The sequence below is a fragment of the Microcaecilia unicolor genome, chromosome 12, assembly GCF_901765095.1.
Source record: "Microcaecilia unicolor chromosome 12, aMicUni1.1, whole genome shotgun sequence".
Taxonomy (NCBI): Eukaryota; Metazoa; Chordata; class Amphibia; order Gymnophiona; family Siphonopidae; genus Microcaecilia; species Microcaecilia unicolor.
Genome location: NC_044042.1, coordinates 72,721,281 through 72,748,974, shown reverse-complemented (window position 1 = coordinate 72,748,974; position 27,694 = coordinate 72,721,281). Strand labels below are relative to the sequence as shown.

The 27,694-nt window shown below is 46.5% G+C and overlaps 1 protein-coding gene across 2 annotated transcripts in view; it reads left to right on the top strand.

Moving 5' to 3' along the window:
* TNS4 (tensin 4) overlaps positions 1-20,511 on the top strand; it is a 52,394-nt gene extending 31,883 nt beyond the window's left edge. The window contains exons 3-13 of one of the 2 annotated variants that reach the window (XM_030221437.1): positions 4,496-4,898; positions 5,232-5,695; positions 5,932-6,018; positions 6,698-6,823; positions 10,188-10,280; positions 11,215-11,292; positions 12,058-12,129; positions 13,633-13,801; positions 14,606-14,674; positions 17,319-17,345; positions 19,687-20,511. In XM_030221437.1, coding sequence (XP_030077297.1) covers positions 4,496-4,898; positions 5,232-5,695; positions 5,932-6,018; positions 6,698-6,823; positions 10,188-10,280; positions 11,215-11,292; positions 12,058-12,129; positions 13,633-13,801; positions 14,606-14,674; positions 17,319-17,345; positions 19,687-19,837 — 1,739 coding nt within the window. In that variant the 3' untranslated portion in view covers positions 19,838-20,511. The remainder of the gene's footprint in view (positions 1-4,495; positions 4,899-5,231; positions 5,696-5,931; positions 6,019-6,697; positions 6,824-10,187; positions 10,281-11,214; positions 11,293-12,057; positions 12,130-13,632; positions 13,802-14,605; positions 14,675-17,318; positions 17,346-19,686) is intronic. The other variant, XM_030221438.1, reaches the window with a different exon arrangement.
* Positions 20,512-27,694: the final 7,183 nt, after the last annotated feature.

Sequence of the window (27,694 nt, the reverse complement as noted above, 5' to 3'; positions counted from 1 at the left end):
GGGGCGGTAGTTGGAGGGGCAGGTAGGGTCAAGTGATGTTTTTTTTAGGAGAGGTGTGACTATGGCATGCTTGAAGGTGTCAGGGACAGTTGCAGTAGAGAGAGAAAGGTTAAGGATGCGACAGATGGAGGGGGTGACAGTATGGGAGATGGTGTTAAGTAGGTTGGTGGGGATGGTATCGGAGGAACAGGTGGTGCATTTCGAGGAGGAAAGAAGGCGGGCGGTTTCATCCTCGGTGATCTCAGGAAAGGAGGAGAAAGAGGCCTGGGTTGGTTGGTTGTGGGAGAGGGTTAAAGGGTGAATAGGAGGTGGTGGCTTGGTAGTGAACTCAAGGTTGATCTTTTGCACCTTGTCGCGGAAGTAGTCAGCCAGTGATTGAGGAGAGAGTGAAGGGGGAGTGGGAGTGGGGGGCACTTTGAGGATGGAGTTAAGGGTGGTGAAGAGACGATGAGGGTTGGAGCTGAGAGAATTGGTCAATTGGGTGTAATCGTCCTGTTTTGCAAGGAATAGGGAGGAATGGAAGGAGGATAGCATGAATTTGTAGTGAAGGAAGTCTGAATGGTACGAGATTTCCTCCAGAGGCGTTCAGCGGATCGGGTGCAAGAGCGAAGGTAACGGATGCAAGGGGTCAGCCAAGGCTGGGGATTAGTACGCCTTGTGGGACGGGAGGTGGATGGAGTGAGGGTGTCCAAAGCAGAGGAGAGAGCGGCATTGTAAGCGAAGACCGCTTTGTCTACAGTCTCGGAGGACATGATGGAGGGGAGGAGATTAGAGATACTAGAGGATAAAGTGGGGGGGTCAATAGCCTGGAGATTCCTGGAGGTGGTGGTTAAAGTTGGACGGGGCAGAGGGGGGGTGAAGAAGTGTGAATGTGATCAGGTGATGATCGGAGAGAGGAAGAGCAGAAGCATGGAAATTGGAGGGTGAGCCGGAGGAGGAGAGGACGAGGTCAAGACAATGGCTGTCACGGTGAGTAGGGGTGGTGGAGCACAGCTGGAGGTTGAAGGAGGATGTTAGGGTGAGGAACTTAGAAGCATTAGGGTCGGATGGGTCATCAGCGTGTATGTTAAAGTCTCCGAGAATGAGGGACGGAGATGAGGGATCAAGAAAGATGGAAAGCCAAGCATCAAAGTCGGTGAGGAAGGAAGAGAAGGATTTATCAGGGGGGCGGTAGATGACCGCAACTATACCATTCCCCCGGGGTTTTGCAACCCAAATGCATGACCTTGCATATTTTAGCAATAAATCTTAGTTGCCAATTTCTGGCCCATTAAATCTTAGTTGTCAATTTCTGAGGCCATTAGGTAGTCCTCTGCAATGCACAGAAATAAACGGAGGATTTTAAGATGCTCACGACATGAGAAATTCACCGCCAAATCCAAGGTATTGTAGAAGGGTTAGTCTAGAGGATTTATTAGCAGCTTTTTCTCTTTTATTTTCAGTGGCCATATATACCTGCAACTTTAAAAGACAAAATGGAAGTAACAGGTGTATGTGGAGGTGATGGCGGCTTCACTGTGGGCGTGTCCAAAGAAAACAAAAGTACCCGCATGCATCTGCACATGTTGTTCTGCGCAGAGATCTTGTGAGGCTAGTATGTGCAGAACAGCTTTCCAGTTTGTGCGCTGGCGCTTTTGTTTTCTCTGGACATGCGCAAAGTGAAGCCGCCCTTGCCTCGGAGCCTGCGCGCACATGTCCAGCGGGTTTTCCTTGAACGTGCATAGCATTAGCTTACTGCATCACCATGGAATATCCTCTTTGCTGAGGGGTAGCCTGGTGGTTAGTGCAGTGGCCTGAGAACCTGGGGAACTTGGCTCAGTTCCCACTGCAGCTCCTTGTGACTCTGAGCAAGTCACTTAACCCTCCATTGCCCCAGGTACAAAAATAAGTACCTGCATATAATATGTAAACCACTTGGATGGTAACCACAGAAAGCTGGTCTATCAAGTCCCATCTCCTTTCCCTTACTAGGGTCTCATGGTAGAAACCACACACTTAGCCATAAGCATTTAGCTCTACCATGTGGCTTCCTGCATCAATCCCCTTGTCTCTTCCTGTGCAGAAGCTCTCTGGGCTAGGGACCCTGTACAATTGTGGTGACTCTGATGATGACTTGTACAGCAGGTCAAGCAAACTTGATGCCTCATGTGTCTGGGCCTTTAGGCAGCAGGCACTGTCTGAAACCTCTGAGGTTGCAAGAGATTTAACTTGGTTCTTTCTGGCATTTTTCTATTGCTGCCAAAGACAGGGTAAGTACAGACACTGGCTTGTGTTGTTCATGACAAAACTGTGGTATGTTAGTAGGAGTGGGGTGTGGAAGATTGCACTGCTTGTTCTGTCATGCAGGGAGTCTTTCCCATTTCCAGTGCTGGTAATCTGGCATCTTTCACCAGCATTTCATAATGCAGTACTGCAGACTCCTTGGATAACTGTATCCCTGGTGGGAGTCAGCTAGGAAGCTTTAGCTCAGATCAGTTATGAGCAGGACTCAGCCCTCTTTGCATGAACCAACAGGCACAGAAGGGTTGAAAACTGTATGATGACAGCACTGGACCTGACCCTGAGGCTTTTCTTCAAAGCAGAGCAATTAAGAGATTATTATCCTTGTCTGCAAAGAATTTGGTGGAGAAAAATGCAGCATAGCCCTGAAATCTGTGCTTTCTTCCAATAAGAGTGCACAAATTTATATCGCCTGTAGAAATCAGTAAAAATGTCGGAGTTGAGGCACTATACAGAAATGCAAGTGTTCTCTGGGATTCCAGAGGCCAGTTCTTTTTCCCTCAGGCACCTATTGTTTTAAGTGGAGTGGCCTAGTGGTTAGGGTGGTGGACTTTGGTCCTGGGGAGCTGAGGAACTGAGTTCGATTCCCACTTCAGGCACAGGCAGCTCCTTGTGACTCTGGGCAAGTCACTTAACCCTCCATTGCCCCATGTAAGCCGCATTGAGCCTGCCATGAGTGGGAAAGCGCGGGGTACAAATGTAACAAAAAAAAAGTGTCCTAATAAAACAGGTCCATACAACATTTCCGAGACTGTAGGAAGTTTTGTTGCCATGGAGTATAGGCATAAATGCCCCCAAAATCCATGATTGTGTCCAGCTGTCTCTCTTGGGCAGAAGCTCAGCCATTCTGGAATCCCCTGAGCCCGCGATGGAATTTTAAATATGTAGAGAAGGGCCAGTCGGGTGGTTCAGAGGCACTTCTATAACTTGTCAGTTCAAGCTTCACATCTAGGGGTCCTTTTACTAAGCTGCAGTAAGCACTAACGTATGTTTACCGCAGCTTAAAATGCCCTTTTAGGCATCTGCACGTGCTTCCCACGGATCAGGGGTGGAGAGTAGGTGGTGTGTACTGCACTAATAGGTTAGTGCAGCCACATCGCCACGTGTTAACTGATTAGCACGCCTACAAAATAGTTAGGGGGCTCACACACGGCCAGATGCTAATGGGGAAATTAGCACATGGCCATTAGCGGGAAAATAGAAAAAGCTGTCTCTTTACCTGCAGTGCTAAAAGTGGCCTCAGCATGCGGGAAAGACCCGCATTGGGGCTACCACAGGCCACGTTCTAGCACTGCTTGGAAAAAGGGACCCTAGTCTTCCACTCCAAGGGGCTTGGGGAAGCTGCAGAGGTAGCACTCATCATCCCTAGAGTGGAAGGATTCCTGGTTGTGGCTTAAGGCTGACACCTAGTGGTGTCTGAAGGAGCCTTGGTACATGGTCTTCAGTTGAGGACTGACATAATCCACATAGACAAGGTGTGCCAGGAGGCAGAGGCGGACTGACCATTTGGGCAACCGGGCAATGCCCTAGGGCCCATGGGCTCTAGGGGGTTCAGAGGCTCTGCCGGTTGCCCGCCGCTACACACTACAGCCTCCCCAACTGTCCTACCTTGAAAGGCTCTGGTGGACTAGTGGTCTCTGTGGGGGCAGGAAAGAATCCCACTATTTCCTGCCCGCTGCTGCCTGTACCTGGCACCGCTGTGTTTTAAAAATGGCTGCCAAGATTTCCTGCGCCAGTCTCGTGAGACGGGCACAGGCAGAGTAGTGGCAGCGGGCAGGAAAGAGTGGAATTCTTTCCTGCCTCTGAAGAATCCACTAGATCACCAGAGCTCTTTAAAGTAGGGCCCACTTGCAGGGGTCTGTAGTGTTTGGGAGGGGGTGGCAACTGCAGCGATGGGGGGAGGCTGTGATGTGCGGGAGGGGGTGGCAGTGCAGCAGTGGCCGAGGGGCCCCAATGACCCTTGCTGCCCAGGGGCTCCCACCTCTGTCATTCTGCCACTGCCAGGAAGGGGGATTATAAAGTACAGCAGAAGTCCATTCATAGCTGTGAATATCAGCTCATGATCCCAGATCTCAGCTCTAGTTCTACATGAGTTGGAAACATAAGAGAGCAGGAGGAAAATGCAGGGTCAAAAATGTAGAAATGTTTATAAAGTTATTGCAATATTATAGATAATGACCACATTTTAAATATTTTAATTGTTTGCTTGTTATAGATATTAAATGCACAGACGTACAGCCAGTCAGAATCCGGTGCCGTGAGACTGTACAGCATTGTGCAAGTCCATCCATTTCTCTCAGCAAGGACTGTGTTTTGGTGGCCCGGGGTACCCAAAGGGAGAACTGCACCCCAAATGGCAGCGTTATCTTCTCCAGCACCCGGAAGGATGAACATGATGCAGGACACCAGTGTCGCCCTTCCTCAAGCAGCCACCCACGTCCCCACCGCCCATCTAGCAATGTGCCCATCACTCCCCAGCAGAATCCTCAAGACTGCATCAGTCCAGGTTGCAAAGGTACCCGGAAGCCCCTGTACATCCACCTGGCACAGCACCGAATTAGTGGAACTTCCATAATGTCAAACAGCCCTGGCTCTGACACCAGCTACTTCCTGGGCAGGTAAATAAACTTCTATGTTTTAAAAGATTCCATCACATTGTCTGCATTGGAGTTCATTGACAAGTAACTGTGTTTAAGTGTTTCTTCTTGACCTGTAGTACCCTTTTTTGTTCCGCTTGAATTTTGAGTAGTGATTGACAATGGGGTGATATGTTCTAGATCCTATAGTGGCTAGGCTGAGAAATGCAAAGCCCAGGTTCCTGTGGGACCATTGCTAATTCTGCTTCCAGGTCTCCAGCTCGCTAACCTTCTCAACCTATACTCTTTCTTCTGATCTAGACTGCAAGGTGGAAATGAGTGCTAAGTTTGGCTTTTAATGCTTTCTCCTGACAATGTACATTCTCTAACCAACAGTTCTGACAGTCACCAGCACCCACTCATCTCCAGGTCCACAGGCAGCCTCTTTGGGTCTGTAGGATCCTTTGCTAATCTGGACAGCCCAAGCGTAACCTCCCCTACATCATCAGAAAACTATTTCAATGATCAGAGCCCTGAAGCCTTCAGTCCTGGTCCATATCAAACAAACCTGGATTACTCCACTAAGAATCGGTCTGGCTCTCCACCATATCAAGGGAAACATGCCAACAGTTGCCCACCCTCCGTCACCAATTCTACTATGGACATCCCAATCCTGCTGGTCAATGGCTGCTCAGAACACAGTGACTTTTCTCCTAACCCTTTGAAGAGCCACCGTACGTTTGGCCGACGTCGGATCTCGTCCAACTCCAACCCGTTCTCTGAACCTGCAAGTCTCATTAAAACCTCTTCAGATTCCTTCCTCTCAACATCATCCAACAGTAAGTTCCCTTTCTAGACAGAGTATTCGCCAAATTTCTCCTCTTAGGAGAACCAACATTACTTCCTGCTTGCTTTAGTTACTGTATTACCAAAGCAATGGAATAAGGGACAGGGTACACTAAGACACTGTGAGAGAATATAGAATGATGAAATATGCTTATTGTAAATTGAGTTGTTAAAGATGTACATTGCTGGGTCTCTCTAATGCAGTTGTGTTGGCTGCCTTCTTTTTCAGATCCAGGCAGAGATGGCCAGCCAACCATGAAATTTGTTATGGACACCTCCAAGTATTGGTTCAAGCCAAACATCACACGGGACCAAGGTAGAGAAAGATTATTCTGTGGTGTCCCATATCCAGCTAATGAAAGCCTTTGATACTAGCTGTTATGTGCACAGAGAATGAGATGCTTTCAGCCTGGGCTATAACCTTCTTCATTCCCTCTTCTCTCTCTCCTCCTAGTTCTTTTTTTCCAACTATTCTTCCGGGTTTGGGTTTTGACATGTTCACATGTTTGTTTACTCTTTCCAAAAATACTAGGACTAAGGGGCATGCGATGAAGCTACAAAGTAGTTAATTTAATACAAATTGGAGAAATGTTTTCTTTACTCAATGTGTAATTAAACTCTGGAATTTGTTGCCAGACAATGTAGTAAAGGTGGTTAGCTTAGCGGGGTTTAAAAAAGGTCTGGCCAGCTTCCTAAAGGAAAAGTCCGTAGACCATTATTAAATTGACTTGGGGAAAATCCACTGCTTATTTCTAGGATAAGCAGTATAAAGTATATTTTCGGAATCTTGCCAGGTATTTGTGACCTGGATTGGCCACTGTTGGAAACAGGATGCTGGGCTTGACGGACCTTTGGTCTGTCCCAGTGCGGCAATACTTTTGTACTTATGCACTATCCTGTTTCATCATGCACACACATGCTTAACCCAAATGTTCCTTATACATGTGCTCACGTGTGTGGTGCTTTAACCAACTTCTCATTTTACTATTTCACAGCCATCGAACGCCTGAAAAACAGAGAGCCTGGATCATTCGTTGTCCGAGACAGCACTTCATACAGGGGCTCCTTTGGCTTGGCCATGAAGGTTCCAGCATCTCCATCTGCAGCCAGGACCAAGACAGGTACAGCAGTCGTTTCAGAAATTGAGATTCACTGATCACCCAGTGCATTCACTGAGCAGCCGGTGCATTTGTTTTCAGCACCCAGGTGGTATAGAAATGTTACCCTGTCATAGAATTAACAAAGGGAAGGGAAGGATCAAAGGGGTAATTTTGAAAGGTGTTTCTGTCAGTAAAACAGTATCTTTACCTTCAGAAATAGCCTTTTATGAAATTGCATAGGCTATGTTCTGTATTGGACGGGTAGGTATTGGACTGGCAGGTATTGGACCGGCAGGTTTCTGCCGTGAAAAGCTTGGAAGCCCCTGGGAAGGGAGCAGGGTAGGGGTGGCAGTACCGAGCATCGCAGGGTTGGGAACAGCAGGGATGACCATGCTGGGTATACCCGACCTGGGTATGGGTACAGGTTGAGGAAGAATGGGGTAAGGAACAGGTATAGCAGCACCTGGGATATGACAGGTTGCGGGATATTGGGGATAGCAGCACCAGGGAGCGCAGTGGCAGCACCTGGAACAATGGGTGAAGGGATGGTTTGAGGAATGACAGGGACAGCAACACCTGGAACAACAGGTGAAGGAATGGCAGGGGTGACAACACCTGAAACAACTGGTGCAGGAATGGCAGGGATGGCGGCACCTGGAGCAGGTGGGAGGATGGCAGGGGTAGTAACACCTGAGACAACCGGTGCAGGAATGGTAGGGGTGACAACACCTGAGACAACAGGTCCTGGACCGGAAGAGACAGGAACCGGGACAGGTGACAAATCTACCGTACCAGATATCTGTACAGTGGTGGACTTGTCCAGAGTAATAGGATGGGAAGGAGGAAGTGCAGGTGTGGGATTCAGGATACGTGGGGGTATGGGCGTATAACCAACGGCTATGCCACAGGTTAAAAGTTTCTCAGAAAAGACTGGCTCAAATGGAGGCGGAATCCCCTCATATGAGGGTAGGGCCATAGGTGCAGTGGCATCCAAAGGTGGATGTGCCGGGGTTTGGGAGGTGAGCAGAGGTCTGGATTTGCCTTCTTGCTCCCCAATAAGGATAAATTTATTTATGGCATTGAGATGTTTACCTCTGGACTTCCCTGTTTTACGGGAGTCATTATAGGCAATTAAGGCACACAATTTAGCAGGTTCAAAAGAACCGGAGGCAGGCCAATCAAGGGTTTCATCATTGGCATTCCAAAATTAAACCATTTCTCACAGATATGGGTGAGGGTTTTCTTTTCATTTGGGAAGAACTTCAGGACTTTATCTAAGGGCGTAGACATGGTCAGGAAAATGTAAGGCCCAAAGGGTCACACAAGTGGTGTTATGTAAGTATGTGCTGGGCTATATTAGAGTGTGACAGGAGTCTTAACAGTATACAGAAAAATTCAACAAATCTGGCTGAATGTCTAAATCTGCATTACAAACTGGGTCAAACAAAAATGAAATAAATTTTATACTTACCTGTCTTCAGAGCTGTCAGTTCTCCAAGGCGAGTTCACAGCAGAGGGCTATTCAGATACCCCACATGCATCCAAGGAGGCCTGTGAATACGTTCAAGTAAAAAGAGAGGGTTGCCTACGGCAATGTCATAAAGGCACAATTTTAGCTGAACCGGACAAAAACAAAAAGAAAATTGCAATGTGCACACAAACAAAAAAATCTCAATATGTGTTTGTAATAATCAAGGTACTTAGCAAACCCCACGGTCTAAACCTGGCCCATCAATCTGTACGTCCATGGACTGAGAGTTCTCTCAGGATTCATCACAAGACACTTAAGACAGGATCGCTAAAGGTTACCTGTATTACAAAAAAACCCACGGTTCTCCTTGAACCGGATCCTCGGCACTCTAGACCGGACCCTCGGTTCTAGACCGGACTAAACCCTTGGCGAATCTTTACACCACCAAAACACTCGGTCACTCTAGACCGGACAAACTCTCGGTTACTCTAGACCGGACCCTCAGTGAATCTTTACACTGGACAACAACAACAAAAAAACCCTTGCAGGTTCACTGCAAAACCTCTAAAAAAACGTAATTGTCAACTAAAATTATAGTACCTAAATGAGGGCAAACCCAAAAAAACCACAGTTCACATAAACCCTGTATGTGTAGACGTTTATCCAGCCTGAATGGAAGTGTTCCTGAGTGGTTTGGGGGGGGGGGGGGGGGATTATACACCTCTCAAATAGCAGTGGGAGTACTTTTCCACAGGGTAAATTTGCAAAGGAAAAAGTGGCAAGTATGTTCCTTTCAAAATCTGGTGTAACTTTGGCATATATATTCCACTCAGATTGGCTGAATAATTTTATAATGCATTGCCTAATGAGGAAACCTGTTACCTTGGGACCAGTCCTGCCTTTGGCTGAGGTATCTGACACCCTAGGCAAGCACCATGCTGCCTCCCTCCTCCCCCCCCTCCCCCCCAGGATGTCCAGCAACTTATCTTCCTTTTCCCCTGTTGTCACCATGGCTCCTGCCTCTGCCCAGTCCCCAGATTGCACTCACAGAGATGCCCCAAGTTACCCAGTACCAGGCTGAAAACCTTTTGACCAGCCCTGGTTTTGAACGTTCATCCGACTGCACTGTGCAATTTGTAGTGCCTGATCCTAGCCATTGAAATCAGTGCTGCAAGTCCCATAATGCACCAGATGGGGCAGTCAGAAATCCAGGACTGGTCAAAAATCTCCAGCCTGGAACCAGATCACTGCACTCATCAAAATGAAAACACGTTGTAGGGCCTTCAGCAGAGGGCTGTGTCCAAAGTGCAGTTGCATCCCCCACCCTCTTTGATGCAAACTTCCTGTTGGAAGGTGTGGGCTGCAGCAGGACTTAGCGCAGGCCTGTGCTGAAAGGCCCCAAGCCAGCTCACAGCATCTGTAAAGTGCTTCTCACCAGTGGCGTAGTGAGGGCGGCTGACACCCAGGGCGGGTCGCCGCTGCGCACCCCCCCCCCCCCGGGGAGCAGCACAGCTCACCCCCCCTCGGCGCGCGCACCCTCACCCCCTCAGAGCGCATTCTTACCACTGGCACCCCGCCCCGAGTGCACGTCGTCGCTGGGAGCTGTGTCCGCTCCGCTTGTTCCCTGCTCTCTCTGCCCCAGAACAGGAGGTAACCTGTTCCGGGGCAGAGAGAGCAGGGAACCAGCGGAGCCGACACCCCCCCCCAGCGGCATGCACCCGGGGCAGACCGCCCCCCCCCCCTTCCTACGCCACTGCTTCTCACCTGCTGTGCCGGAGCCACACCACCCTAGGCCAAAGCCTAGTTCACCTAACCAGGAATCTATAAATGGCGCCCAGATTTGCGCACAATCTTGAGGTCCATTTGCAATCAATTTGTTGTTAATTGACACTAATTTGGATTTGTTCACTGAAGGTGATGACACTGCTGACTGTGTTCGGCACTTCCTGATTGAGTCTTCAGCCAAGGGCGTCCATCTGAAAGGAGCTTCTGAGGAGCCGTACTTTGGTAAGTGTTAAACTGAAGCTAATAGCTTGGATTAATAAGTAAAGAAAATCTTTACAGAGGAAGGAGACAAGTAAGTAAGCAAGGGCCTAGGAGAGCGTGTGCAGGGGGGAGGAGTGTTTGCCCCAGGCCCGGCTTTGTCTCTTGGCAGCCCTGAGGGATAGCTGTTATGGCATCAGAAATGTCACCTTCCCTTCCAGTCAAGTAAGGGGGACAGCACAGCTGACTAGCTTTATGTGCCCTCCCCAGCACAAGATGCCTCCACTTATACCATAAAGACATTGCTCACTGCACTTCTTATCCTAGAAATTAGGGGTTCCCAAACCTGTCCTGGGAGAACCCCCAGGTAGTCATTTTCAGGATATCCACAATGAATATGCATGAGATAGATTTACATACCAAGCAGGTATGCAAATCTATCTCGTGAATATTCATTGTGGATATCCTGGTTAGGGTTCCCCTAGGACAGGTTTGGGAATTGCTGCTGTAAAAAAAAAAGCGTGAGTATGGAGAAAATGTCAGACTCATAGCTGCTTTGTGACTATTTTATTTGTTCCTTTTTTAAAAATATTTATTTATAATTTTAAAAATATATGTATTTGAAAAAGGCTCCTCCTGATCTCCAAAGCATACATACACAAAGAAATGGAAATGTATTTTTTGTGTGAGGTCCTGTCTTCTTTATCTTCCTAATCTGTCCTCCTTGAGGTTTAACTGCTTTTAGATTTTAAAGTGCCCCCGCGTAGAGACCTTTGTGATTCCCTTTCCTTATTTCCCAGTTCCAAATTCTCTTTCCTAGGAAGGCTTTAAACCACTTCCTGCTAGCGAGTCCCTTTCTGTTGCATCTGATGATGTGGACTCTGGTCCTCGAAAGCTCATTTCTCATTAAATTGTCTAGTGTATAAGGTGCCTCTGTCATTTTTCTTTTCTGTTACAGGGAGTCTATCTGCACTAGTGTACCAGCATGCCATAACATCTCTGTCCCTCCCCTGCAAACTACTCATACCAAAGACAGGTAGGTCCCTGGGATGGGGAGCATGCCTTACCTTTCCCTTAATACTCCCTGGTTTTAGTTTGCTTTGCTTATTTTGAAATGAGAAGTTGCAGAGTGAATGCATTTATCTTTTCTTCTCAAACGCTGTTCATCTCTTATCTGTGCCCTTTTTCCTCCACTGCTGACTCCCATTTTCTGAAGTGTCTGCCGGAAACAGATTCCTGAGAAGTGCATCATGCTCTCCCTCTAGGCATTTTTAAATGCAGATGAAACCCTCACCTCTTTTGAAGTTGCTTTGACATCTTGACTACTTGTCTTTAATGACTACATTCTTCTGGAATCTTCTGTTTGTCTTTTTTTTTAACTTGTTTTTATCAAATCAACAGGTGTACAAACTTCACTTAGTAGCTTACAAACATACCAAAATTTTTAAAAAAGAAAAAAAAATGTAAGCAGGAAACAATGAACAATACAAAAGGAACCACAATCCTCAACATAGTAATTCCACAATAAAAGAGAGGGGGGAGGGGAGGTGAGTTAGGAGTTTTGTGAGTGGGGAGTATGGCTGGGGTATTAGGGTAAAAGGAAAAATATTACCGAGCTGTGCATTATGTTTTCAACTGGCCCTCTGGATAAGTGTCCCACCAGTGGGGGCCGTATGTTGTCAATTACCTAAGTAGGATTTACTGATTGTCTTGACTAGATTTTAAGCTCCATGGAGCAGAGAATGTCTCTTACTTGTGTCACTACAGAGCTATATAGTAAAAGACTTTTCATCTGCCGCAGATTTCTTTGATGGAGAAGGTACCACAAACTCGTCCCCAGAGCTGGCTGTCTCTCAGTTGACAAAAGCAGCAGGTGAGGACCACACAGCCATCTTTAGTGGATGGTGGGGAACACAGCTTTGGGGGCATAAATCCAGATTAGTGCCAGTTAACACCAATAAATGCTTATTAGCACCCAATTGACCGATTAGTTTCCGTGTGCATCTGGCGACCTGTTTAGAATCCGGAGGCCACACTGATTTCTGCCCCAACATGGCCTGGGCTCAGTTCCTGCACCACATTCTCTAGCAGTAGGCGTAGCCAGACCTCAATTTATGTGGGTCTGTGGGTGGACTGGGTGGTGATGACCCACGCATTTCCTCTCCCCCCCCCCCTCCACCCCAAGCAGTAAAGCTAAATACCTTGGCTGGTGAGGATTCCCAGGCCCTGGCCACGTGAAGAGTCCTTTCTGGAGTCCCCCAAGCAGTTTCATCCCTGCGGCAGTCGGCTGCGCATTTGAAGCTGCCCACACCGGCCCTACTCCCACCCCCACTCCCCCCAGCGCCTGCTCAGTTCATCCAGCATCCCCCATGCACGCATGTGTGGAGGTGCCTGTTGAACTGAGCTTGCATGGGAGGTGGGGGTGGAGTGACTGAGTCAGCAACTGGAAATGCACTGCTGACTGCCACAGGGATGAGACTGTTCGGGGGACTCCAGAAAGGACTCATCCCCACCAGCTACACCAATGATGTGTGTTGCCACTGGGCGGGCCTGAAGTGAAACTGGGTGGGCCCCTGCCCACCCAGGCCCACCTGTGGCTACATCACTATTCCTTAGTGATACTTCTCACTCTAGCCCTGGAATACCCACTGATTTGTAAAGGGAGGTGCGGAGTAGCCTAGTACTTAGAGCAGTGAGATGATAACCAGGGAAGCCAGAGTTCAAATCCCACCGAAGCTCCTTGAGACCTTGGACAAATCACTTCATCCTGCACTGTCTCAGGTGCAGCTTAGACTAAGTCCACTTCAGTAGGGAAATAATTTCTGTATCTGTTATTCACCTTGAGCTCAGATCAGGGTAAAGGACAAGTAATTAAACCTTAAAAAACCCAAAAGGGACCTATAGTGAGACCATGTAATAACAGGATAAATCCTTAGATGTAGTCAGTGTGTTTCTTCTAGCAAAAAAGGTGCCGGTACTCAAATGTCAGGCCACCCTTCAGGGATGAGGTGATCACTGAGGGACTCACCCCACAATAGCCTGGCCCCCTGCAACCAGTCACAGAATCTATGACAAGGCAGAATTGGTGTGTAGAGCCTGAGCTCTTTCATTAAAACTTGGGGACCATGGGCCAATTTCAGCACACAATGGAAAAGGTGCCGGTACTCAGTACCCCCAAGTACCCCCTCAAAAAGAGCCCTGGATGTAGTATATGTCCTTGTGCTGCATGCAGTCGCTTCTTATTTAAATTCATATGTATCATCTACAAGCCTCCAAGGAAGCAAACAAATAGCTACTGTTGGTAATAAATCTGCCTGTAACCTCTCTTTTTAATCTTTCTCCCCATCTAACCCAAGTTCAACTCTGCTTTCTGCAGCCTGCAACGTTCTGTACCTGAACTCTGTGAGCACAGAGACCCTGACTGGAGGGTCTGCAGTTCACAAAGCCGTCTCTGCCACCTTTGAATCGGAGTCCCTTCCCACGCCCACCATCGTTCACTTCAAAGCCACAGAGCAAGGAATAACCCTCACGGATGTGCAGCGCAAGTAAGGAAGCTCTTCACGATTGGCATCCGCCAGGCAGAGGACCTCTTATTTCTGTAAGAGAGTCCTGAGTGCAAGCGTCACAATAACTCCACTCAGGCAGTCACTTTTTTTTTTTTTTTGCATTTATTTTAAAACACTTTGTGGTCAAAAGGAGCCTTTCGGTGCCTCCATTTATTCTTTTCTAGAAAAGAGAAGTCCTGTTCTGGTTTTGCCCCATTGCTTTCTGGGACTTATAGTTCTCCAGTATTTCATAAGGAGAGCAGTCACAGATCTGTTTTAGACCAATGAATGCTATGGGCCAGAGCCAGAACTAACTCAGCTTGTTCTGAAACCCTTGTAGTTGGTAACTCGTCGCTTTGAAAGGGTATCAGAGTCATAGGGTAGGGCATCCACCAAAAGAATCTGAGGAAGATTTTACCCAGTGCTTCTAAAAATATAGGGGCTGAGAGAGATCAAAGCAAACTGATCTGTGGTACCCACCCCCCCCCCCCCCCCCCCCCCAACACACACACACACGTTTCACAAGGACTTAACTAGGTTTCTAGTGGTGGTTCCTGTAATGTGACAATGAGAACTAGGCTTCTGCCGTGGGACAGTTGCTAGAGTGTGTTGCTAGTGACAGTGCTGAGAGAACGTCAGACATTCTCACGATTGCAGTGCAATGACAATCCTGTACCTGTGTGTGCATGTGTGTGTTTATGTACAGATTGATTACTCATGTGCAGCATCCCACACATTTGTGGGGGGAAATCAAACATCCCTGTGTTCTGAATTTCTCTCCTTCCCTCTCCCAATGTCTTTTAGGGTGTTTTTCAGGCGACACTATCCCCTCAGTGCCCTCAGTTTCTGCGGTGTGGACCCTGAAAACAGAGCGTAAGTTCTTGTCACAGTGATACAGCATGCCTGGGGTAGGTTGGGGAGGGGCCAGGGGGGACATGGTTGGCAAGGAGCGCAACTAGGGCAGGTATTTTAGGTAAACAGGGGTACCCAGTAACAGTCTGATCTCATACACTGCTATTATACGAGGCAAAGCCATTTCCACATGGTTGAGTGTAAGCGGGAGTTTGGGGTGTGATAGGATGAAGAAGGTGGTGAAGGACTAGAGGATGCACGGATGAGGGAGCCAACTGCACAGCCAGGCAGAGACAGTAAAGGTTTGGTTTTAAAAATATACAGGGAGGTTTGTTGTCTGGACATTTTATCCATCAAATTTGTTCCAGTTTCTCTTTTCCGCTTTCCTGCCTATGTTCTGGTAATTTGTCTTTTCTTCTCTCTCTTTCCATTCCCTCACTACACTTGCCTCTGACACATTGATCTTTCCATTAGCTCTTTCTTCCCTTTTTTGTCTTTTCTGCCTCTGTCCACTCAAATCTCTTTATTTTTACTTTTCAGATACCTCTCAAATTTCCATCTTCTTCTTTCACCTACCTGCTCTCCCGTTCCCCACCTTCCTGAGCCTTTCATTCCCTTCCATCTTCATTCTACTCCCCATTACCATATTGCTACCCCCTGTAATCACTATCCTGCTCTCATTTATTTCCTTGCCACCTCCCTTCACCCTTCTAGCCAGCATCTGCTCCCTCTTTTTCCCCTGCCCAGCATCTGCTGATTTCTCTCCTCCCCACTCTCGTAGCCTGACATATTTTTCTCCTTTCTATTCCACCAATACCCCCTCCCTCAGCATCTTCATAGCTCTTCTCTCTTCCCTTTTCCCCCCTCCCTGTGGTCCAGCATCTCTCCCTCATTCCCTTCTGCCCCTGGATCCAACATCTCCCTCCTTCTCCCTCCTCTTGTGCATTATCTCTCCTCCCCTCCCCCACCCTTCTAGCCAGAATCTGCTCCCTCTTTCTCCCTTGCCCAGCATCTGCTTCTTTCTCCCCTCCCCACTCTCATAGCCTGATAGCCTATCTCGTTTTCCTTTCTATTCCACCAACACCCCTCCCCCCAGCATTTTCCTGGCCCTTCTCTCTTCCCTTCTACCCCTTCCCTGTGGTCCAGCATTTCTTCCTCTCCTACCCATAGTCCAGCATCTCTCCCTCACTCCCTACTGCCCCTGGATCCAATATATCCCTCCTTCTCCCCCCTCTTGTAAAGTATCTTTCCTCCCCTCTCCTCCACCTTCATGTCTAACATCACTTCCTATCTTTTTCCTATTCCCTCTTTCCCATTGTCTACCCTCTCTCTTCCCTTGCATCCCAGGTCTACCATTACCCTCACTCCCGCAGCATCTCTCCATCCCTCCCTTCCTCTCCACTCCCCCACCACCATGTCCAACATTTCTCCTTCTCTCATCCATCTCTCCCCTGTGTAGCATGTCTCCCTCCTTCCCAGGTCCAACATTTCTTCCTATCTTGTCCTTCACCCCTCCTGTACAGCATCTCTCCCTCTCTCCCATGTCCAACAATTATCCCTCTCTTCTAACCCTCCCCGCCCCCCCCCCCCCCCCATGAGCATCTTTCAAAGGGTCACTGGCAGTGTGTATAAATCACTATCACTGCAGCTGGCTGACCTGGAAGCCTACCCTCTGCTGCATAACACAAAGTTATGGCAGAGGGAAGGCTTCTTGTTCAGCCGGCAGCAACTGTACCAATTTTTTCAGGTGTCTGCTAAGTAAGACAGACACGTCACAGAGAGAGATTGGGATTGTGGAGCCACTGCTGTCTACGATGCCAGTGTTGCCTAGGGTGCATCGCTTCTGGGTGGGCCTGGCTACGCCCCTGTTAATCTCACTCCTTAGGGGGGCAGTTTACCTTGTTTGTACTAGGTGAAAATGATTTACAATCTTCCTGGTTCTCAACCCACTGTTTTTCAGAGCTGCCCTTACCCAGTTTCAGCAGAGAGACTTTTTGGCCAGTCCAGTTGTTGAACATACAGTATTTACTAATCCAGTGTGCTGTGTTAGTCCTTAATTCTACCTAGTGAAATCAGAAATCCTACACTGGTCTAAAACCGCGCTCCTAGGGCTTGGTAACTTGGCAGCTCTCCAGCTTCAACCATTAGGCCTCTCCCATTTGAAGCATGTGCTTGCCTGGTCCCCTTGCTTGCTCCCAAAATACTACTGCTGCCACACTTTTTCCTGATACTTTTGGAGAGGTGAAATGTGGTGGTGGCAGGGAGGGAAGAGGGAGGTCATGACTGAAGATCTGGGGGCAGCGCAAAGGAATGATTTTGGGAGGGGGAGGGGGAACAGGTAAATGCGGGCCCAAGGGAGGGACCCACAAACGTATGTTTGCCTAGAGCCTAATATAATCAATGCATCCAATGGTGACTGAGTAAGGTTTTTGCCTGGGATAGATATGGGAGGCAGTGGAAAGGACAAAGGAAGGTCAATGACAGGTTTTTTTTTCAGTAAACAAACTGGGTGGGGCCATGAGGTCCCTGACTGCTGTATATTAGTGTGTAAAAACAGGTATGTGGTGTGCCTAGAGGTGACTATTTTATGGTTTTAGATATCTGGTTTGTTGCACATTTTCTATGACTCAGCTTTGTCTCTTTTTCTTTTCTTTGTCTGAAACAGATGGCAAAAACAGTGTCGCACCTCCAGGTGAGCCCTCTCCAACCCCAATCTTTCTCTTTAGATAGAAGACATAATTCCAAGTTTATTTAAGATTTTGATATACCACCTAATCAACAATCTAGGCAGTTTACACCAATAAAATAATATGCAGAAATGAAATGCCGATAGGAAAAGAGAGAGAAAAGAGAAGAAACAGAGGTGGTATCCTGACATTAGTATGCCAAATGACAATCAACAGATTCCAAGAAGCTAACAAGTGCTCATCCGGGCTCAGCAGAACAAGGGACCCTGGGAGGGAACTAGTGCCACAGGCAGCCATAAATAAAAAATGTCTCTAACCACACGGTAAGGAGCAGTATATTCCACAAATTAGGACCAGGGACAGTAAACAACCTAGTTCTTAATGAATCGGGTGCAGTCAACCAAGGTGAAGAAACCACCAGCTGATTCTGCCAGGATGATCTCATTGCTATTCTAGGTCAAATCAAAGCTCCATCTAGCCCAGTGGTTCTCAAGCAGTGTGGCAAGAGCCGAGAGGTGTCTCTCCAAAAATGTGGCAGAGAGCAAGCTCTTGCTTTCCTTAACAGCCAGGTGTGCCTGCAGCCTGCGGAGAGCAGAGCAGGGAATGGGGTACTTGGAAATCCACATAACTGGTCCTTTCTGCTTCACCATTACCCACAATGCTCACTGCTACCACCAGCCCAGACTGGAAATGTTGCCAAGTCTGCTCTTGCCCACCAGCAGTCACCACCTTTCTTTGTATCATTTTCAGCAATAATGAATGATAAGGATTTTGTTGTTGTTGTTGTTGATCAGCCATGTACTCAGTGTGTCACAGATGTGAACATTGTCAGCCAGGTGTGTCACAATGGAAGAAAGGCTGAGAATCACTGATCGAGCCCAAGATCCTGCTTCTCATAGTGGCCAAGTCAGGTCGCAAGCATCTGGCAGAATTCAGGGCTGTAGCTGGGTACATAATTTTTGACAGTGGAGGAGGAGGAGGAGGAAGGGAGCTTTTCCCATCTCCCTCCTCCCTCCCCCCCCCCCCCCCCCCCCCAAGGTTCCTTCTAGTGCTTTTACAGAAGGATGTATGTAACTTTGCAAATATTTGGCATTTCTACTTTGCTTCCTTGGCCCCCACCCCTCCGGTTTCTACTATGGTGCTGCTACCTAGTCTTGCTCTCACCAGGGCTCTGCTTTGTCTCTCATTTCTCTTTCCATCCCTTCCCATTCACCTCTCCATGCCAGTATGATTTAATTTACATTTTTGACTGCTTAGAATACAACAAACACAAGTGTAGAACAATATGTCAATCATTATCCCCCAAACAAAAAAGCCAAGGCATTAAGATTCCCCACCACCAAAAAACCCCCAAAGATTACTAATCTCCTCCCAAAGCCTGTGTGAGAATTTGTGCAGGAAGTGGGTCTTAGCGCTCAAAGAACTCAGGCGCAGTGAACTGATTGCAATCAGAAAATGGACCTGAAAAGCAACCACATCCTGACCTTCAGGAGCTAACTTTTCAGAACAATTGAGAGTGCTAAATTCAACACAAATTAGCCTTCCTGAACACAGAAAGGGGTCTTCTCAGTACTGGCCTGTAAGGAGATACAGAAGCTGTAAGCAGAAGGGAATGGGTTTGCATGGTGGTAAACATTCCATTAACCCAATGCTTGGACCAAGAAAGTTTAATTGATAGCAGATGGCGGGAGTGTGCATGACCCATTATCTGTCCTGAAGCCAGTAGGCAGAGCTTGTTGCCATATTGAGTCACCCAAAACAATAGTAAATGCTTATTAGAAATAAGGATTGCCTATGTGTGGCTTGGTGTGGACCAATAGTTTGCTTTGTTTTGATGGTGGCTGTGGCTTCAGCCTTGTCATGTGACACCATCTCCTGTCAATTAAACCTCATTGGCTTGGAACAAAGAAGGGTGTCTGTATTTCTGTTCAGTCATCTTCCAGTGTTGGGCACCCCCTGCTGTACATTGCAGAGACCTGCAGGAGGTAGCTTCTGGTAGCTTTGTTGAAATCAGAGTTCAGGCTCATGAAAGGCAAATTGTTGAGGTGATTTTTGTGGGAATGGCAGCCTTTCTGCTGGTCTGAGAGCACTGTTGAAAGGTTCAGCTTGCAGACAGATTTCATTTCTACCCTTGTGGGATAAAATAAAGAAAGGCAACCCCCCCAAAACTGCAGCCTCTGAGAGAGCTCCTCAAGGGCTGTACTTTTATGATGTAGTCAATGAAGAAGGAAATGAGTAAGAGAAAAATTAAGGAATTAACATCCTCCCACCCCCACCCCACAGATGCATTTTACCTTGTTCAGGTTCAGCAACCTACTTTAATTCTCTTTTCCTTCTTTTTAAAAGGATCTTTGGATTTGTAGCCAAAAGCCCAACAGATGGGGCTGAGAACGTCTGCCACCTTTTTGCGGAGTACGATGTCGTCCAACCCATCTCCCCCGTCATCAGCTTTGTTGGGAACCTGCTGCAGAGCTTGGAAAGGATCCAGTCTCCATGAATCCACTTCTGGCATTTCTTGCTTTGGTTGCCGTGTTTTCTGGCCTTTTCTCCTATGCACTTTAGACTTTACACTTAACTTTTCAGATTCCCCATCAACCCTGGAGGACAGTTTCTGGGGTAGATTATACAGTATAATTTTTTATTAATTTATACTGCAGAAGACTATAGTGCTGCAGCTGGGGACATGCCATCTGCTCGATGTGGGACACAGATGGAAGATCACATCCATAAAGGACCATCACCTCCAGAGACTGCACCAAGGACAACTCACTCCATAAACCCAACTTTTAAATGTATCGTAGTTTTTACTGGGGGAGCAGGGCGGAATCAAGCTTTTGAGCACTGATCTTCTGCCTCATGCATTGGGGGGAGGGAAAGGAGAGCTGTTCTGCTGTGGAAGGTGATGGATTGAGCCACGCATGAATCTGCAGGGGACTTCTCTGAATCTTGGATTCATCAGCTTACCCTCTGCCAAGCACGTTCACAATAGGAAAGAGACACGGCCATTTGTATCCCAGAATGCTGTCAGAGGGTGATGTAAATCCCTTGTTTTCTTCTTTTTGTAAATTAGATGCATTAAAGGGAATTTTGCTGAACAAAATGGGCATTGAAGTGATTCCAAGTCCTTACGAGACACCATTTGCAAGTGCTGAGTTATATTTTTTCACATACTAATACAAAACAGGTTTTTTTTTCTTTTTTTTCCCCCCATTATGCCTTGTGGTTCTTTTCATGTTCATTTCTTCTCCCTCCCCCAAGGTCCTTTTGTGCGTGTAACAAGTATTACAAGTTTATTTGTAATAATTTTTATTAAATTTTATAAACAAAAAGTACAAAATAGATAAATGCACAAATAGATAACCAAATATCATCCCCTCCCGATTTGACTATATTACAAGTTTAATAGAGATGGCAGAAGAAGAAAGTTCTGGTGTTTCTACAAGATACGTGAAGACATAAGAACATTACATAAGCAGCACTAGGTAAAATCACATGGTTACAAGGCCCCCGCCACTACAAGCTTACAATCTCATTTTAGGTGTGAGGAGGTGGCGAGCTTGGTAAGTAGTGGAATTGTGGGTCCTCAAGGTTCTTTCAGGCTATTGTGACCCTGGAGAACCTGCAATGTCTGGTATTGGACCAAGGTTCCATCAGGCACAACGTGCTTCCTGATAAGAACTGTGCCATCTAAACTCAGTGGTTGCTTCTATCTGGGTCCGATATGAGTGGAGGAATACAATAGAAACCTTTAGCTATCAAGCAGGCTTCAGTAAAGTCCAATTATCATACAAGATGAAACTCCAAGACAAGGTTCATGGGAAGGAGGGAGACTGAGAGGAAATTTGGCTTTCATGAGAGGGTGCTGAGTGTCATCAAGAGCCAGTAGCAACCAGTGATGGGATTTCAGCATGCTTGGGATACAGAGAAGGGGGGCTACTGCAATAAAGTGTGCTAGACTTTGTACACATTTTTTCCAGGCTACAGTAGGTGCCCTATATTAAAATGAGTTTTCCACTTGAATTACCTGTGTGCAAAGACTCCAGTGCATATCAGCCTACAGCTCATTTAAATCCCGTGATACTGAAGGAGTCAATATTCAGGCAACACCGATAAGCTGCTGGCAAGCCACTTCTGGCCACAAGCTGAACTAATCCCAGAGAATGTGTGGCTCCTGGCATTGACTATCCAGATATGACCACTGAACCACAAGATAACGGGGCACTGTTTTTTGCTGTCCTAACTTTATGCAGTTACTTTGCTGGTTAGCAGACTGAACAGTTGCCGCCATGGGAGTAGTTTGGGGGGGCATTGCCCCCCTTCAAATGAGCAGCCCTTACCTGGGCAGGGTAAGGACATAGGCGCCAACCACTAACTTCTCATGGCCACTGATGTGGCAGCCTGGAGAAACCACGAGCTTCCCTGCTCTTCTGGCTTACTCTCCCCACCCCCCCACCTCCCAACAGCTGCAAAAGCACAGTGAAACAGTGTGCAGGAGCATAGACCCGTGCACGTTGAGGCCAGCTTCCCTCCTCAAAACATATATATGGGGGGGGGGGGGAGGAGGAGGGAAGCCGGCAGCAACGTACACTGGGCTACACTTTGTTTTTGCAGGCCACTGGGAAGGTGGGGAGAGTAAGCCAGAGCTAAAAAGCCATTGTTTTCTAAATCTGTCTTTCGTACTTTGGTTCAATCCCTTGTCCTCACCAAATTCAACTATTGCAATTCCATCTATGCTAAACGTAAAGGTGGTCTTCTCTACAAACAACTCAAAATACTGCTGCTCATCTTATATGTAGACCTCGTTTCACCAAAGCCACTCCTCTATTATGTGAGCTACATTGGTTACCAATAAGAGAGAGAATATCTTTCAAATTATGTGTTTTTATTCACCAAATCCTGTTTGGTCAAGCCCCATCATATATGAATAGTCTTATTGAATTACCCCCTTGTAATGCTGTTTCGTCATCTAGAGAATACTTTGTCTTACATTTCCCTATCTGTAAGAATGTGATATAGAAAACATTTCACTCTGCTAATTTCTCCTATCAAGGCACCAAAATTTGGAATTCTCTTCCTAAATCAATCAAGTTTACAGATGATTACCTAACTTTCAGAAGTCTTCTAAAAACACATTTCTTCAGTCTGGCCTTTCTGAATACAAAGAACTCTATTTGAACTTTACTCACATCCTTTTCTTAATCTGGTTTCATCCTTTTTTTCCATCTAGTCCTGCCTAATTATGCTCTCACCTATCCACACTTATTTGTCCTTGAACTAGTCTAAATACCTGGTTACTTACTACACATGTATTAATTTTCTTCTTGAAGTTATTGTAATTTGTGTTATATTCTGTACATTATTATGTTTTATTCACTTATTGTTTGTTTGTAAGCCACATTGAACTTGAGTCTATTTCGGGCCAATGTGGGGTATAAATGTCATGAATGAATGAATGAATAAATAAATAAATAGATGGAAACTTGTAGGTAGATGCAGTGAAACGAGGAAAATTGATGGCTGGTTAGTAATAATTAAATCTGGACAGAGAGGCAGAAAAATATAGCAAAGAAACTGGAATGGAAAGATCAACTCTGACTATGAATGCAATGAAAAAAGTGAAGAAAACAGGAGGATAGAAAAAATGACAAAGGGAAAAAGAAACCCTGGCAAGAGATCTAGCAGAAATCAGAGACTGGCGTCAACATGATTAAAAAAATTAAATGAGCAGACCACACAGGTAGAAAAAAGAATTTTATTTTTAATTTAGGATAAAATAGTTTCATAGCCATGTATTGTACTCTAAAGTGGAGGAGTGGCCTAGTGGTTAGAGTGGTGGACTTTGGTCCTGGGGAACTGGGTTCAATTCCCACTGCAGGCACAGGCAGTTCCTTGTGACTCTGGGCAAGTCACTTAACCCTCCATTGCCCCCAGTACAAATAAGTACCTGTATATAATATGTAAGCCGCATTGAACCTGCTATGAGTGGGAAAGTGCGGGGTACAAATGTAATAAAAATAAATAAAACATATGTAGATAGAAATAAAACTGAACCCTTAAAAAGCCAGACACTGCACACAATGTAACACCACAGAAAGAGAAACAGTGTTTTCTGTCCCCCTGTACTGTGGAAAATATAAAAATAGATGTAAATTTTAAAAACTGGCATATTTCAAACAGTACATTACAAATTAAATATAAATTAAAATGGAAAATAAGTTCATAGTTTTCTATTGGACTAAGTTAATACATTTTTCAGTTAGCTTTCAGAGGCCTAAACCACCACCTTCCAGTTAGGACAGTATACCATATTTAGGGGTCCTTTTACTAAGGTATGCTAAGAGGGGCATTTTCGAAAGAAACGTCCAAGTTGGGATTTGGATGTCTTTGTAAAACATCCAAAGCCGGGGCGGGGAAAACCGTATTTTCAAAAAAAGATGGACGTCCATCTTTCGTTTTGAAAATACCAAGGACGTCCTTGGGTTTGGACGTCCTTAGACATGGACGTCTTTGACTTTCGGCGATTTTCGAAACCAAAGATGTCCATGTCTAAAACGTCCAAATGCAAGCCATTTGGATGTGGGAGGAGCCAACATTTGTAGTGCACTGGTCCCCCTGACATACCAAGACACCAACCGGGCACCCTAGGGGGCACTGCTGTGGACTTCATAAATTGCTCCCAGGTACATAGCTCCCTTACCATGTGTGCTGAGCCCCCCAAATCCCCCAAAACCCACTACCCCCAACTGTACACCACTACCATAGCCCTTACGGGTGAAGGAGGGCACCTAGATGTGGGTACAGTGTGTTTCTGGTGGGTTTTGGAGGGATCGCTGTTTCCTCCACAAACGTAACAGGTAGGGGGGGTATGGGCCTGGGTCCGCCTGTCTGAAGTGCACTGCACCCACTAAAACTGCTCCAGGGCACCTGCATGTGCTGTCATGGACCTGAGTATGACCTGAGGCTGGCATAGAAGCTGGCACAAAATATTTTTAAAGATGTTTTTTGAGGGTGGGAGGGGGTAGTGACCACTGGGGGAGTAATGGGAGGTCATCCCCAATTCCCTCCAGTGGTCATCTGATCATTTCGGGCACCTTTTTGTGCTTTATTCATTAAAAAAAAAACACGTCCAGGTGAAAATGTCCAAGTTTTACTTTAAGACATCCCTGCTTTTCTCGATTATGGCTCAAAGACGTTCAAGTGCTAGGCACACCCAAGTTCTGCCTTCACCATGCCTCTGACACGCTCCCCTTGAAATTTGGACGTCCTTGCGACGGACTTCAGTTAGAGAAATCCAAAATCGGGTTTCGATTATACCAATTTGGACGTCTCTGGGAGGTGGACGTCCATGTTCCGATTTATGTCGGAAGATGGACGTCCATCTCTTTCGAAAAATGAGCCTTTAAGTGTGCTAAATGCTAAGAAGCCCATAGCTATAAAATGGCCTTCTTCACATTTAGCGTATGCTAATGATTAACGCACTAAGGAGTCCTTTTACCAAGCTTCACTAAAATGGCCCTGTGGTAGCAGCAGGGGCCATTTTTGCCGCAAACCAGGGCCCATTTTGCCGCAGCAGGTAAAAGGCCCCTAAAAAAGACATGGTCATGCGGTAAGATTATTCTTACAGTGTGGTCATGTGGGGGGGGGGGGGGATACTTACCACCACCCATTGAGATAGCAGTAAGGGCTCCTGCGGTAACCTGGCAGTAACTGGGAAAAGGGCCCCTAAATCCACCTCAGTAACAGGACCCCTTAAATTCTAACGTAGTATATGGAATATGTCAGGTGGAGAACTCAATAGATCCCACGGGGCAGCAAACAGAGATAAAGGAAGTGGGAAAAGTAAACCAGGCTTGTCCAAAGAACTGGGACCAAACAAATAATTAATAATAAAAATCAACACAGTATATTAAATGTTTCCTTGGAAATGACTCCAGTGCCTTACGGTTTGACACAACGGTCTTTTTTAAGACCAACTTTATATTGCTATGTCAAGCCTTCTGTTTTTCAACCTAAATGTAAAATTAGACCATCAGTCTTTTCTTAAGACATAAGACTCCTGATGCAGGCCGGCAGGCCGAAACACAACGTTGTGTCGAGTCATTTCTAAGGAAAATATTAATAAACTGTGTTGATTTTATTATTAATTATTTGTTTGGTCCCAGTTCTTTGGACAAGCCTGGTTTACTTTTCCCACTTCTTTTATCTCTATCTAGGTTTTGAAATTTACATCTACTATTTTTATAGTTTGTACAGTATATGGGGACACACTACTGTCTCTCTGGAGTTGTATCGCGTGCAAAGTCTGGCTTCTTGGGAGTTCAGTTTAATTTTGGTCTACATATTTCTAGTTTTGGTTAGCAGTTACTTATACTATATTTGGTGAAGGTCTCTCTGCGTTCTGCATGTGTGGAACAGACCAGGTATTCTGCTAGCACTGATGTCTGTGTGCAGGGTCAGTCTGTACAAATTTGGCTTGTTTAGTTTTCCGATAGGCGTACTGATGTTCTAGTGCCCTCCACAATGTTTATGGTGCAGCCTTTCTCAGGTAGGCCCTTTTTGTGTGACTCCTGGAAATCAGTACTATTATGGTATGGTACAATTGCTCTATAGTTCCTGATTGGCATTTGTAGGGTTTTGTATTACTTTAAAATACTGAGTTTTGGATATGAATTTAAATTATGCCTTTCTCAGTAGCAGCTCAAGGCAAGTTGCATTCAGGTACAGTAGATACTTCTTTTTCCTGGAGGGCTTACAGTCTAAGGGTGTACCTGGAGCAATTAAGTGTTCAGTCCCTTGTCCAAGAAGTTGAGGAACAGCAGTGGGATTTGAACCCTGGCTTCCCTGGTTGGCGTCCTGCTGCTCTAACCATTAGATGCAGATGATACCTGTTCCAAACATGTTTGGTAACCCAACAATAAACTAAAAGCTGGCAGATCTGAAGACCAGTGGCCATTTGGAGGGGCATAATCGAACGTCGCCGGCGATCTTGGCGGCAGCGCAATAGCTGGCCGGAACCATATTATCGAAAAAGATGGCCGGCCATCTTTTTTTTCAATAATGCGGTTTAGCCCGGCCAAATGCCAGAGTTCGCTGGGTTTGAGATCGCCGGTTTTGTTTTTCAGCGATAATGGAAAAAAAAATGCCGGCCATCTCAAACCCGGTGAAATCCAAGGCATTTGGTCATGGGAGGAGCCAGCATTTATAGTGCACTGGTCCCCCTCATATGCCAGGACACCAACCGGGCACCCTAGGGGGCATTTCTAACAATATTTTTAAAATACCAAAAAAGCTCCCAGGTGCATAGCTCCCTTACCTTGGGTGCTAAGCCCCCCAAATCCCCCCCAAACCCACTCCCCACAATTCTACACCATTACCATAGCCCTTATGGGTGAAGGGGGGCACCTACATGTGGGTAGAGTGGGTTTTGGGGGAGTTTGGAGGACTTAACATTTACCACCACAAGTGTAACAGGTGGGGGGGGGGGGGGGGGGGAATGGACCTTGGTCTGCCTGCCTGAAGTGCACTGCACCCATTAAAAACTGCTTCAGGGACCTGCATACTGCTGTCAGGGAGCTGGGTATTACATTTGAGGCTGGCAAACAGGCTGGTAAAAAAAGGTTTTGATTTGTATTTTTTTTTAGTGTGGGAGGGGGTTGGTGACCACTGGGGGTGTACAGGGAGGTCATCCCCCATTCCCTCCAGTGGTTATCTGGTCAGTTGGGGCACCTTTTTGAGGCTTGGTTGTGAAAATAAAAGGACCAAGTAAAAGCGGAGAAATATTGCTTAACACCGCTTTTTTTTTTCCATTATCCATGAAAGCCTGCCATCTGGTAGCCACGCCCATGCCCGCCCATGTCCCGCCTTCACTATGCCACCGACACGCCCCCTTGAACTTTCACCGGCGAGGCGACGGGAAAGCGGCGATGCTGTCAAAAAAGCCGCTTTCGATTATACCAATTTCGCCGCTTTTGAGAGATCGCCGGCCATCTCCCGATTTATGTCGGGAAATGGCCGGCGATCACTTTCGAAAATAAGCCTGTTGGTAACCTACTAAGCAAATCAGTTTATGATTGCTGGTAACTACAGGATTTCTGCTAAATTGCTGCTGAACACTGCCGTTCACATGGCGACAGGAAGACGTTGGACTGTGGAGCTAGAACTGATTGCTAGCCAAGTGTTAAAGTGCATGCATATATTACCAGCATACTGCAAATACTATTCTGTTTAATATGTTATATTATTATGGGGTACATTATTTTGATTTTTTTTTTTTGGCACATATTTCCCTAGAGTAGTGTTCAGTGTGCATATTGCCATCAGTAAGAGAGATAATAGGGGGTGGCAGCTGGTGGCT